Genomic DNA, 12098 nt, shown 5'->3' on the forward strand with positions numbered 1-12098 from the left:
TAAATAACTTTTAGTTAGAGTTTCCTATTAACATAATTTGACCTTTAGGGATTACTTGTTTATCAATAAAATAAATGAATTAGTGCTACACATAGCATGGGCAAATCTCACAGTGCTATGTTGAGTTGAAGAATCTAGGCACAAAGCCAGGAGTGTTGGTACACACCTTTAGTCCCAGCACTCTGGAGGCAGAGGCAGGCCAATCTCTGAGTTCAAGGCCAGTCTGGTCTACAGAGTGAATTCCAGGATAGTCAGGGTTACACAGAAGAACTTTGTCAAAAAAAAAAAAAAAAGAAAGAAAGAAAGAGAGAAATGACTAGACAGAAGCATTTAGGCAGAATAGGATTTTAGGATTAGCTAGTTAAACTGCCACATTTTTCTGAGCAGACATAAGGGCCCAGGAAGGCCAAAACTCATCAGCTGGCAGAACTGAAGCCTATTGTAACCATCATCTCATTATGAAATGGTCACAAGTGTATGTGCTATTCTGTGCTTACGCTCCAGCTGAAGCACTTTTGTAGGCAGAAAGATCTCCAGCTTAGCCTCCTTAGAAGACAGACCACTGTGACACAAATATGCCTTCAGATGCTCCAAAGTTTCGGCCATTATTGGATTTCGTCTTGCTTGTCTCCAACCCTTTGTTTTTGCAGGGTTAATCACAAGGCTGTCTCCTTTGATAGAAAAGATATTCCTCATATCTGCAAGAGAATATTGACTGCTGGGCTCTTCAAATCTTGGAACTTGAAAACAAACACAGGGAAAAATAAATGAAAAACAATAAAAAGATTCATATTGGACATTCCCAATGAAATACATTTTCACACATTGGGAAACGGTGAAATTTGAGGCTATATCTGTACTTTGTTTTCAAAATGATAATATTTGTACAAGTCCAAGTTAGATTAACAATAGAAATCATACCGTTTCTTCTTCTTCTTCCTCCTTAAACTTACTGCGTAGACCAGGCTGGCCTCTCCTATTTCCCACAATTACACACTACACTTGCATACAATTGCACAACTAGGAGAATGGCACTTTAGCATTTTTTTTGTTCATCAATTTTGTTCATATTGTCTTAGTTTTTTCTATTACACCCCGCCCGTGTGTGTGTGTGTATGTGTGTGCACGCATGCGTGTGTGTATCTGTGCAACCAGTTCTATGCAGTTTTACCACCTATGTGGATTTGTGCATCTCTCATCACACTCAATACACTTAACAGTTCAACAGCACAGGATCCTCCTACCTGCCTTCAAGTACCCACATCCTCCTCTCTCCTGTCATTGCTGGTCCCTGGTACTCACTGGTCATTTCTTTGGATTAGTTGGTAATGTTTCATTTTATATGTATGCCACAATTTGCCAATCCACTCCTTTATTCAATGGACACATGAAATGTTTCCTGGTGGAGAATTTTTCAGTTCTGAGGATTAAACCCAGAGCCTTGGGTATTACTACCCGTGCATGGATCACATGACCCCGTTTCCAGGTTTCTACTTTTACTAAGGCTGCTGTGAGCATCTGCATTCGTCTTTATATAAAACCGCGGTTTTAGAAAACAGACACCACCATCATTGCTATTCTCATTGTATAAAGAGATAGCCTTGGAGGGGATTATTCAACTCAAAATTATTTTATTACATTACAAACTTTTGTTAAAGGTTTTAAACCATCCTTCTTGGAATGCTTGAAAAATGGAAAACTTTAACATTACTTTTAACATTAGCTATGTAGAATTTCTTTTGCAACCAATTTGCAGACTCAAAAATACAAATTCTTTACACATACACATAAATATGTGTTAGATTATCTGGTTTCTTTTATTTCATAAATAAGGACCATGAGAAAGCCAGCCAGATTGAGGCCTTGTTTTTCTAACGAGCGTCTAAAAGATAACTGGCTTTCATGTTACGGAAGTCAAGGAAAACTATGTCACACTTATGCTATCTGCATGCCTCTGCCTATGCATTGTAGCTGCCATTCAGTAGCAAGCACTCTGTACCTGTAAGCATGAATGAGACCCAAGAGTTCCTGCAGCTTCCCAAGGGCCACAGCATACAGTATTTATTAGCCGATTCTCCAGCACTAAGCAAATCACTGTAAAAGAAGAGTCAAAGTTTAACTCATCAATAGTATTAGCTGTTTTATATAACAATTTTATTTTATTTATTTATTTATTTTTGGTTTTTCGAGACAGGGTTTCTCTGTAGCTTTGGTGCCTGTCCCGGAACTAGCTCTTGTAGACCAGGCTGGCCTTGAACTTACAGAGATCCGCCTGCCTCTGCCTCCCGAGTGCTGGGATTAAAGGCATACGCCACCACCACCCGGTTTATATAACAATTTTAAAAGGAGTATTTTTCTAAGTTTTTTACATGTAAACGCAAGTAAAAAGGAACTCTATTTTGTAAATGTATAAAACTAAAGTACAGCTGTTTAAACCAAATTTCTAATACTTTCTTTCCCTGAAAGATTTGGTATTAGTAAATTCCTTAATTAGCCCTGTTTGCCTAAAAATTGTTGTGATGCTTGGTGTTCATCGGTAATGTGACTGGATTCAGAGCCACCTCAGAGACTGAGGGGTGAGGCACCTCAAGGGTGTATCTGTGAAGGCATTCCGTGAGCTGAGGGCTGGCTGGGTGGTACCGTCCATGGCTGGGAATCCATGGCAGGATAAAAGGAGGGAAGGAGAAAGCAAATGAGCAATACATTTCCTGTTTCTGTTTCTCAGTCAGCCACGAGGTGAACAGTTATTGCCTGTCATATGCCCCTACCTCTATAACGATGTGTTGCCCAAGAACATGGGGCCAAGCAACTATGGATTAAACCCTCTGAAACCATGAACCAAGGTAAGTCCTTCCTCATTTAAACCGTTTCTGACAGATATTTGGACATAGCGAGGACAAACATAAATAATGCAGAAATTGATTACTGATAACTACTAGTTGGGATAAAAACGTAGAGCGAGAAGATGCAAAAAACATGCAATATGGCTAGAAAAGGGTTGGTATAAATTTCTAGATAATGAAGTTGGGGCTGTTAGAGAGATCAGTGCCACTACAGAGAAGCTAGGCACTGCATAGGAGCTATAAGCACGATCCTCTCAGCATCTCAGGTATTAGACGAATGCCAGACATCACAGACTCTAAGGTGTAAAACTCATTTGAGAAGAGAGTGATGAAGCACCTTGCTCCAATAGGGCCATCAGGGAAATGGCTCCCTTAGTGTTAAGTGCCTAGTTACTCAGGCACTACTATAGCCATAGTCTGAGGAGGCCTGACTACTGCTTTACTGGCAGCAGACCCTGGCATCAGCTATATGACGCTGGATTTTCAGGCATACAGAATAGAAACGCTATGGGGTCATGTACGCTTCAGGCACATTCTAAAAAGAAGACCTGGAAGCCAGGTAATATAAAAAACAGGGTTGGATTTCTTGCAGTCAGCCTCCAAGTAGCTCTATGAAGCTGTTAGTGAAGCTGAAGCTGTAGTGAAGACCTCAGGGCATGTGGAGCATCTGCTGAGGATACTGGAGGCAATGAGTGGAGTAGGCCCAAGAGGGAGTGTCCTGGCTAATCTTCTGACAACCTGACACAAGCTCAAGTCATCAGAGAGGAGTAACCTCAGTTAAGAAAATACCTCATAAGATCAGTGTGAAGATGGGCATTTTCTTAATTTGTGATTGATGGGGGAGAAGCCTACTCACAGTGGGTGGTGCCATCTCTGGACTGGTTGTCCAGGGTTCTATAAGAAAGCAGTCTGAGCAAGCCATGAGCAAGCCAGTGGGCAGCACCCTCATGACCTCTGCTCCTGCTCCCATGTTCCTGCCGTGCTCTGTTTGGGTTCCTGTCCCAACTGCTTTCTATGACGGATGGTAAAGTGAAGTGTAAGCCTCCCGGGATGCTTTTGGTCATGATGTCTCATCTCAGTAATAGAAATCCTAGTTAATAAAGATAGGGTCGTGTGAGCTGCAAACGGCAATGTTACGCAGGTCAGGCTGTCCAAGCCCCTTGGAGCACACATCAGAACGCTCCGTGCTCAGAGGCTGGGCATAAAATTGCAGGACTTTGTGTTTCCTTCTGGGTTTCATCTTTCCTTCCTATCCTCTTCTCCCTCCATTTCAGAGTGGGAATATTCTCTTGGTCCTGCTGTACTCACTCTGCCCCGCTGTACATAGTGGCAATATGTCAGTTTCTTTTTGGTTTTACAGAAGTTCAAGTAAGAGATTTCCTTGAGATTCTTAATTTGGCCTTTTGGACAATGTAAAACTTTTAAGACTCTGGGACTCAAAGGCCAGACTGAATGCATTTGGACAAGAGCCTTTGGGGGACAAGGAATGGAACGTGTGGTTTAAAGTGGTATGTCTAGGTGTGAAGTTGACACTAGGTATTTTCTCTATCACTGTAACCAAATGCTGAATAGAAATAGAGTAAGGGTGAACAGTATAACCTGGCTCATGGCCTCAGAGGCTTCAGCCTAAGCTTAGTCCCATGAGCTTGGGTAAACATCATGGCGGCAGGAGCACTGAGCAGAAGACAGCTGCTCACTTCGTGACCAGAAAGCAGAGGCACTTTCTGGTACTTTTTTGCTCTCTTCTTTCCCCCTCTTGCTTTGTCAGGAGCCCAAGCCCTTGGTGGCACCATCTATACTCATGGTGGGCCTTCCTCCCACTCAGTTACTGCCCTCCGGCCATGTTCTCAGTCACACCCATGCGTGAGCTTCATCTGTCTCCGAGGTGATTCTACATCTAGTTTAGCAGGAAGAGTAACCATTACGATCACTTTTATCTCCTTCAGTGTTGATTGTAAGATGACTGTGTTTAATATTCACAGAGCAATTATAACAAACATGTATGTATATATATTTGGATTTTTGAGGCATGTTTTCTCTTTGTAGCCTGGCTGTCCTGGTACTCACTCTGTAGACCAGTTTGGCCTCAAACTCACAGAGATCTGCTTGCCTCTGCCTCTTGAGTGCCAGGACTAAAGATGTGCACGACTACCACCTGGTTAATATTATTTTTATGTAAATTTCTATTCTTGAGTCCATTATATATAGAAATTCTAGGCTCTCTGTTGCTAAGAATCAGAACTACACAAAAATCCTATTGACGGTACTTTCCCCAGAAGTGACAAGGCCCTAAATTTAGATCAAGCTCCTAAATTTTGGTAGGTTTTGGGGGAGATGTGTAAAACCTGTGTGATACTTTTGGAGTGCAGAGGGGAAAGGAGGAAATGTGTATGAGAGTTAATGTCAACTACAGCTCATTAGTAGCTATAAAGCCTGGGCCCTGGTAGGGGAGGACTACTGAGCTACAAGCCCTCATTCCCAAACCTCCCATCTCCAGTAAAATGGAGAATTGATTAGGTTCTGTTTCTCAGTTCATATGGAACATAAATGAGGATGGCAATGGCTAGTATTTCTAGATACTGAATTGACAATATGGGATAACTGAAAGTAATATTTTTAGATCTAAACCACACAATTCACCCACACAAGCCAAAAATATATGTGTTATTTGATACAAAATGAGAATTGGGACAATTCTTGAAATTTACCAAGGCTTTTTTTTTGATAATACACTTCAGATTATAGGTACTTATCCTGAAGTGGAAATAGGAAGAAATGCTTCAGACAGCCATGCCCACGAAAAGCAAGTATTTTTGCCTTTAATAAAGCATTTTGAAGATGTGTTTCCCATGTCAGTTAGTAAGGAAATGCAACCTTCTTTCAACCCGACTTTACTTTTTATCTCTCTAAAATCTAACGTGGGTCTTACATGTAGTTGGTACTACAACTAAGCCAAAAGTACAACAGTATTACTCAGTATTTCACTTAAAATTATTTTAGTTGGGTAGTGGTGGTGCACGCCTTTAATCCCAGCACTCGGGAGGCAGAGGCAGGGAGATCTCTGTGAGTTTGAGACCAGCCTGGTCTACAGAGCTAGCTCTAGGACTGGCTCTAAAGCTACAGAGAAACCCTGTCTCAAAGACAAACAAACAAATAAAAAACCATAAAACCAAAAAAAAAAAAAAAGCCAAAAGAAAAAAAAAGTAATTTCAACTCTATCCACAGTCAATGCCCACTCAGAAATTGAGCTGGGAAGATGGCTCAGAGGGCTAACAACATTGACTGTTATTCCAGAGGTCCTGAGTTCAATTCCCAGCAACCACATGGTGGCTCACAACAATCTATAATGAAGTCTGGTGCCCTCTTCTGGATTGCAGGCAGAAATGCAGACAGAACACTGTATACATAATAAATAAATAATAAAAAATAAAGGTTAATAGTGGCAGCCAGCTTTAAAATTTTTTTAACTTTTTTTTAAGCTTTATAATTGAGGTACTTTTTAAAATACAGGTAATCAGCACATAGTCTAGACTGGTCTGAAATCATGACCTTACTGCTCAGGCCCCTAAACACTGGGATTATAAGAATAATCCCTATAACTGGATTTATGCCTTTTAAATGGAAATTTAAAGGTTTAAGCCAGGAGGAAGCGGCTTTTCTCTTGCTGTGATGAGTAACTATCAATTGTTTCAAATAATTCTAGAATCATTAACTGTTTTAAAAGCCATTTTGTTCTAACTTTGCCAGATCATAATTCATCAGGCAAGACTTGTCTCATACATCTCACTAGGTATTCGAGTTCTGACAATACATAGAAAATGTGTAATGAGAGATTTATTATAGCTATTATATAATATTAGAACGCTAACTGAAATTTAAGATTATACTAATATATACTGGTTTCTGACTGCCAACCTGCCTCAGACAGATTGGAATATACAGAATAAATAAGACAAAGAACTTAATAAAGATTAACTGTGTCCTGCAAATGAACACCTTTCACCTTGGCAGAGGGACTAAAGTATTAAACAAATACTTTTATATTTGTTTATATATGTGATTGCACGATGACGCCATGCTGTTCCAGAGCTCACTCAGGCTACAGACAAGCCGAGCTCATGGCAGAGGTCTATACAGCACAGTTGCACCACAAGTGCAAATAATCCCTAGGCAGAACGTGAAGACATACGTAGGGCACTCAAGGCTGGCTCCTCCATGTCTCAGTCAGGCACCATACAGACCAGTAAAGAAGCCTACAGAACTCGTGATGAGTGCTAGGACCTTTGCTGCAACTGCTTCCAGCCATCCTAGGAATCATTCACAAGGAACCTGCAGGTGTTCCTGTAATTCTCCTGGAGGTGCTGGATTTATGATGCGTTAAGCTCCAGTTTACAATGGGAATGAAGATGACTGTCCTGTTTATATTCCCAGTTTTGTGACCTGAATAAGAAGTTGAGTGGTTTTATTCCAGAATATAAACTAACTTACCCTGGAGAACACTAAATTTATGTATGCCACATTTTATTCCAGAATATAAACTAACTTACCCTGGAGAACACTAAATTTATGTATGCCACAAAACAAAAGACAGCATCCAAAGCTACCTCAGACTCTATCCGAGTCATGTTTGCTGGGATACTGAGATATACAATTTGGGGTCCAAGTAGAATATGATAATTTAGCTTTGTAGTATCAATTCTTTAAGACCACAGACCATGATGTGCAATTACAATGGGGTGCTGAACAGGTTTATCGATCAACCCGGGGTTCTATGTATCTGGTATTCTCAATACTGACATCATAACAGCAGAGGTAAGCAGGGCAAAGGACAGATGCTGATGGAAATGGGATAGGATTCCCTGGTACTCCTCTGGGAAATCAGTGGACAGACACCATTCTATAACCTTACGTACTCCTGCCACAGATCAGATGTATCATCTTTTAGAAGACTGTAACAAGTCTATAGAGAAAGAGACCGAGGCAAAGAGCTATTAAGAGCAAGTGATGGGTCAGGCAATTTAACTATAATACAGAGCTTCAAACCACTTATTCTACAGTTCACTGTGATTCTCCAAAGTCATACGGTGAAACCTTAATCCTCAAAATATCAGACTATGACTGTGTTTGGAGATGAGGCCTTTTAATAAAGAGGTAACTAGGTAAATGAAGACATTACCACATGACCAAAACCAACCCAGAAAATAGTAGCCTCCAGGACTATGAGGGAATAAGACATGTGGTATTTGTTATGAAATACCTTTCATGGCAGTGTGTGTCACTGGCAAGTGTTCAGAGGCAATTTCCTAGTCGTTCTATTCCCATGGAAGAATTTAAACTTTCAGGTTATTTACTTTTAATATTAATACATTAACATTCAAAATTCTAAAAAATATTATAAAAGATTATATTGTGAAAATATCCTATCATATTGTCATATTACCCAGTTTCCTTCTAGGCAAAGTCAGTCTCGTGTGTTTCTTAGGTCATCATCTAACAATATTCTCTGGGAAAAAACAGATGTGTGCATATATATTCATATCGTTCCCCCCGCTGTTTATAATACACATACAGTGTCATATCTTTTCATAACAGCATCTTGGAAGTGGCTTTAAATAGAGAGATTTCATTAAAAACTGCTTATCTTGAGCTGGGCAGTGGTGGTCACACCTTTAATTCCAGCACTTGGGAGGCAGAGACAGGCAGATCTCTGTAAGCTGAGACCAGTCTGGTCTACAGATTGAGTTCCAAGACAGCCAGGACTACACAGAGAAACCCTGTCTGGAGAAACAAGAAACAAAATAAAATAAAAAAGCAATTGCTTGTCTTGAACTGCGGCTTGGGCTTTGGATAAAATCTTTACTTACATTTTGCACACAGCAGAAAATGGAAATGTCTGAAATCCTGCACATAGTGAACTCACTGGAGAATGTTGCCTTGGTAAGCTTAAATTGGTTAGTGGCATTTCCAATTCTCCTGAAATATATGAAAATTAAAGTTATATAATACTGTATAAAATAAAATTTAGAACCCTTGTAAATAATTATTTGGTTTGATCAATTTGTTGCAAAGAAATACCTGTATTATTTCTTTGGGAACTGAGCATAGTGTATATTCTACTAGAATATATTACTATACTCACCTCTCTTCCTCAGACCCTCCTAGAGCTATACCTCCCATCCAGCTTTGTATCCTATTACTGTTTTTAACCATCAAATTCAGTTTGTGCTGCTCATACAGTTTTTGCTGCGACAACAAAGTATGTCAGCAAGAGAAATCTGGGGGTAGGGCTAGCGAGATAGCTAAGCTGGTAAAGCGTCAGAGCCTTAGTTCAATCCCAGCACCCATGCCAGCCAACAGCTGGGCATGACAGCATGCACTGGAAATCTCAGCCTATCCCTAAAGTCCCAGTGACAGATCCTATCTCAAAAGACAAAGTGGATGGTTCCTGAGGACTGACGCCCGAGGCTGACCTCTGGCTTACACACACACACACGCGCGCGCACACACACACACACACACACACGCACACACGCAATACAAGAAACTTAGATTCCTAGAGATACAAAATAACAGCCCTAAACTTATTGTCTATATAAAGAACTGCAGATTTATCACCTGGTATCTCAATTATGACTATGGTGACTTTAGAAAGCCACAATGACAGCTGAGCTTTACTGAGTTTGCCGCGTAAGTTAAATCCTAGGAGCTTGTGTATGAGAAGAGTTTTCATTCTGACAGCTTATGTTGTCAGCACATAGGCGATAGTATTATTTTATTTCCACAGTAAATTTTGGTGATGTTACAGAAATATAGGAGTAATTCTTCACCTTAATGAGTCAGGACTCTAGGTGTCCATGTCAGAGTTATAAATTAATAGAACTGGCCTGAAAAATCGACCTGCCTTTATTGAAAAGTAGTATAGTATAAAGCAATAAACACCCAAACAGATACTCATGTGCTCCAAGTGTAAATGTAACTAACAGTCTCATCAAAATAGCTTCAAAAGAACACAATTTGGCTTTATCTGGAACAAAACATGATGCAGAGTTTCCAAGTTTGATAAAATAGTGACAGAGCAGAGAATGATGTGACTGCTCTAAGGGATTAAAAAGTCCACCTTTTACGTGTCACAGGTGAGCAAGATGACTTAGTTGGTACAGGTGCTTGCCACCAAGCCTGAGGACCAAGTTCAAGCCCAGGAATGCAATGGTGGAAGGAGAGAACTGACTCCCACAAACTGCCTGCTGACCACTACACGCACCACGCATCACCCCACTAGATAGTATGTAATTTAAAGGGTTTGTTTTTAAGTATAACAAAAATCAACAAGATTTCTAATACTGAAGCAAAATATAAAGTTTTGGGGCTGAAGTAGTGGCTCAGTAGTTAACAGCATTTGCCACCCTTCCTAGAGCCCAGGTTTGAGGCTCAGCAGCCACACTGGGTGACTTACAATCACCTGTGACTACAGTTTCAGGGCATCTGATGCCCTCTTTTGGCCTCAGATGGCGCCTGCATGCGCACGGCACACATATATACGCTCAGGTACATACATAAAATACTAAAACAATAAAGTAATATTTAGTCGGATGTAATTTACAGTTATGTGTGTGTGGGAGTACACATGAATGCACTGTGTGGAGACCGGAAGTCAGTGCTGGGTGTGTCAGTCACTCTCTGCCATACTGTTTTGGTATGGGGTCTCTCACTGAACCAGTGGCGTGTGGCAAACCCTTCACTGACTAAGCCACCTCCCAAGCCCCGAGATTTGCACTTTAATTTTAGTCGTATTTCCTCTGTTCATCTTCCCCAATATTTGTGACTCTGCTCTGTATGTGACCCCCTTCTGCTGGTGACAAGATCCTGAAAGGACAAATAAGAAGGAGCAGGAAAAGGGAAAGAAAACAGGAAGGAGCATAATGACCAAGCTCCTGAACAGGAAAACCGATCCACAGCAGACTACAAGAGTGAGTTTAGTGTTCTTCTCCATCACATAGCAAACTCTTGGTAACTCAATGACTTAAGCAAAATCTCTACCAGCTTCGCTGCCCTCCAGCTCAGATGGGCTTTCAGTGGGTAAGATCTCTGTGGAGCTGTATTCCATATCCTCAGCATCAGACTCATGCTTGGTAGAAAGATCTGAAATAGAAGAAACTTATCAACAAAAGCACCTACCATTGTAATGCTATTCTCTGGCATCTTTCTTATCCTTATCACTTTACTGTAGATTTTTTTTTCTTTTAGAGAGAACTGGATACTCTGAAGGAAATGCTGACATAATAAATAAATTCCTATTCTTCAATGCACGCTCCCTCTCACTCCTCATATATCAATTAAAATCACCAAAGGAATATAAAAATGCAAAAATCAGCACAATGATTGGAAGCTAAAATAGGACAGGTAATCCTGTATATCATGAACATCAAAGAAAACAAACACTTCGAAAAACCTAATCTTCACCCATAAATGGCGACTTTCTAAGCTCTATTTAGCCTGAATTCTACTTGTGGTTCTGGAGGTTAAAACCAAGCCTTGGGTATGCTGGGCACTCTGCCACTGAACCACACCTACCGGACTGGTCTGTGTTACTGACTAGTTAGTCCCAGCTGACTGGCATACTGTGCCTAGTACTTTATTATTGTTATTATGTTACATGTTTGTGTGTGTGTGTATGCACATGCATGCGCACCTGCACTACATGCATGCGGAAGCTAGAGGTTGACATTGGGTATCTTCCTCAGTCACTTTCCACATTTTTTTTCAGACACAGTCTCTCACTGAACCCGGAGCTCGCTGGTTTGATTTGCTAGACTGGCCAGCAAGTCCCAGGGCTCCTCCTGTTTCAGTCTTCCCGGTGCTGGAGTCACAGGCATGCATGATCATGTTTGTCTTTGAGTGGGTGCTGAGGAGCAAACTCAGGTCTTCGTGTCTGTGTGTCAAGCACCTTACTGACGTAGCCCTCTACCAGCCCTGTTCCTCATTTTTAACGTCATCCTTTCTTTCTTTGTAGCACACAACTCTTGTAAACACTATACACATTAATTCCTTGAGTGCAACACAGATTTTCCTGTTTTTTTAAATGAAATTATTAGTCATCTTATACTGGTATGTACATTTAGGCTTTTCCCGCCTGCATATTTTATGATCTTAGAATTAGAAAATATAAAAAAAAAATGACTGTCAGAAGGCCCTAGCAGAACTGGTGGTAAACTGGCCCCGAGGTACTTTTCCAAGTTACAGCTTTTTACTGGGTGC

At 40.7% G+C, this 12098-nt stretch overlaps 1 protein-coding gene across 1 annotated transcript in view; it reads right to left on the bottom strand.

Moving 5' to 3' along the window:
- The window catches only part of Shoc1 (shortage in chiasmata 1), a 65439-nt gene that overhangs the window by 30117 nt on the left and 23224 nt on the right, over positions 1–12098 (bottom strand). The window contains exons 8-11 of the mRNA XM_041657170.1: positions 10881–10982; positions 8708–8816; positions 2000–2094; positions 498–740 (exon numbers count right to left, since the gene is read on the bottom strand). Coding sequence (XP_041513104.1) covers positions 498–740; positions 2000–2094; positions 8708–8816; positions 10881–10982 — 549 coding nt within the window. The remainder of the gene's footprint in view (positions 1–497; positions 741–1999; positions 2095–8707; positions 8817–10880; positions 10983–12098) is intronic.

The sequence above is a fragment of the Microtus oregoni genome, unplaced genomic scaffold (genome assembly GCF_018167655.1).
Source record: "Microtus oregoni isolate MIOR12 unplaced genomic scaffold, Mior012 000008F_ref0000371, whole genome shotgun sequence".
Classification (NCBI taxonomy): Eukaryota; Metazoa; Chordata; class Mammalia; order Rodentia; family Cricetidae; genus Microtus; species Microtus oregoni.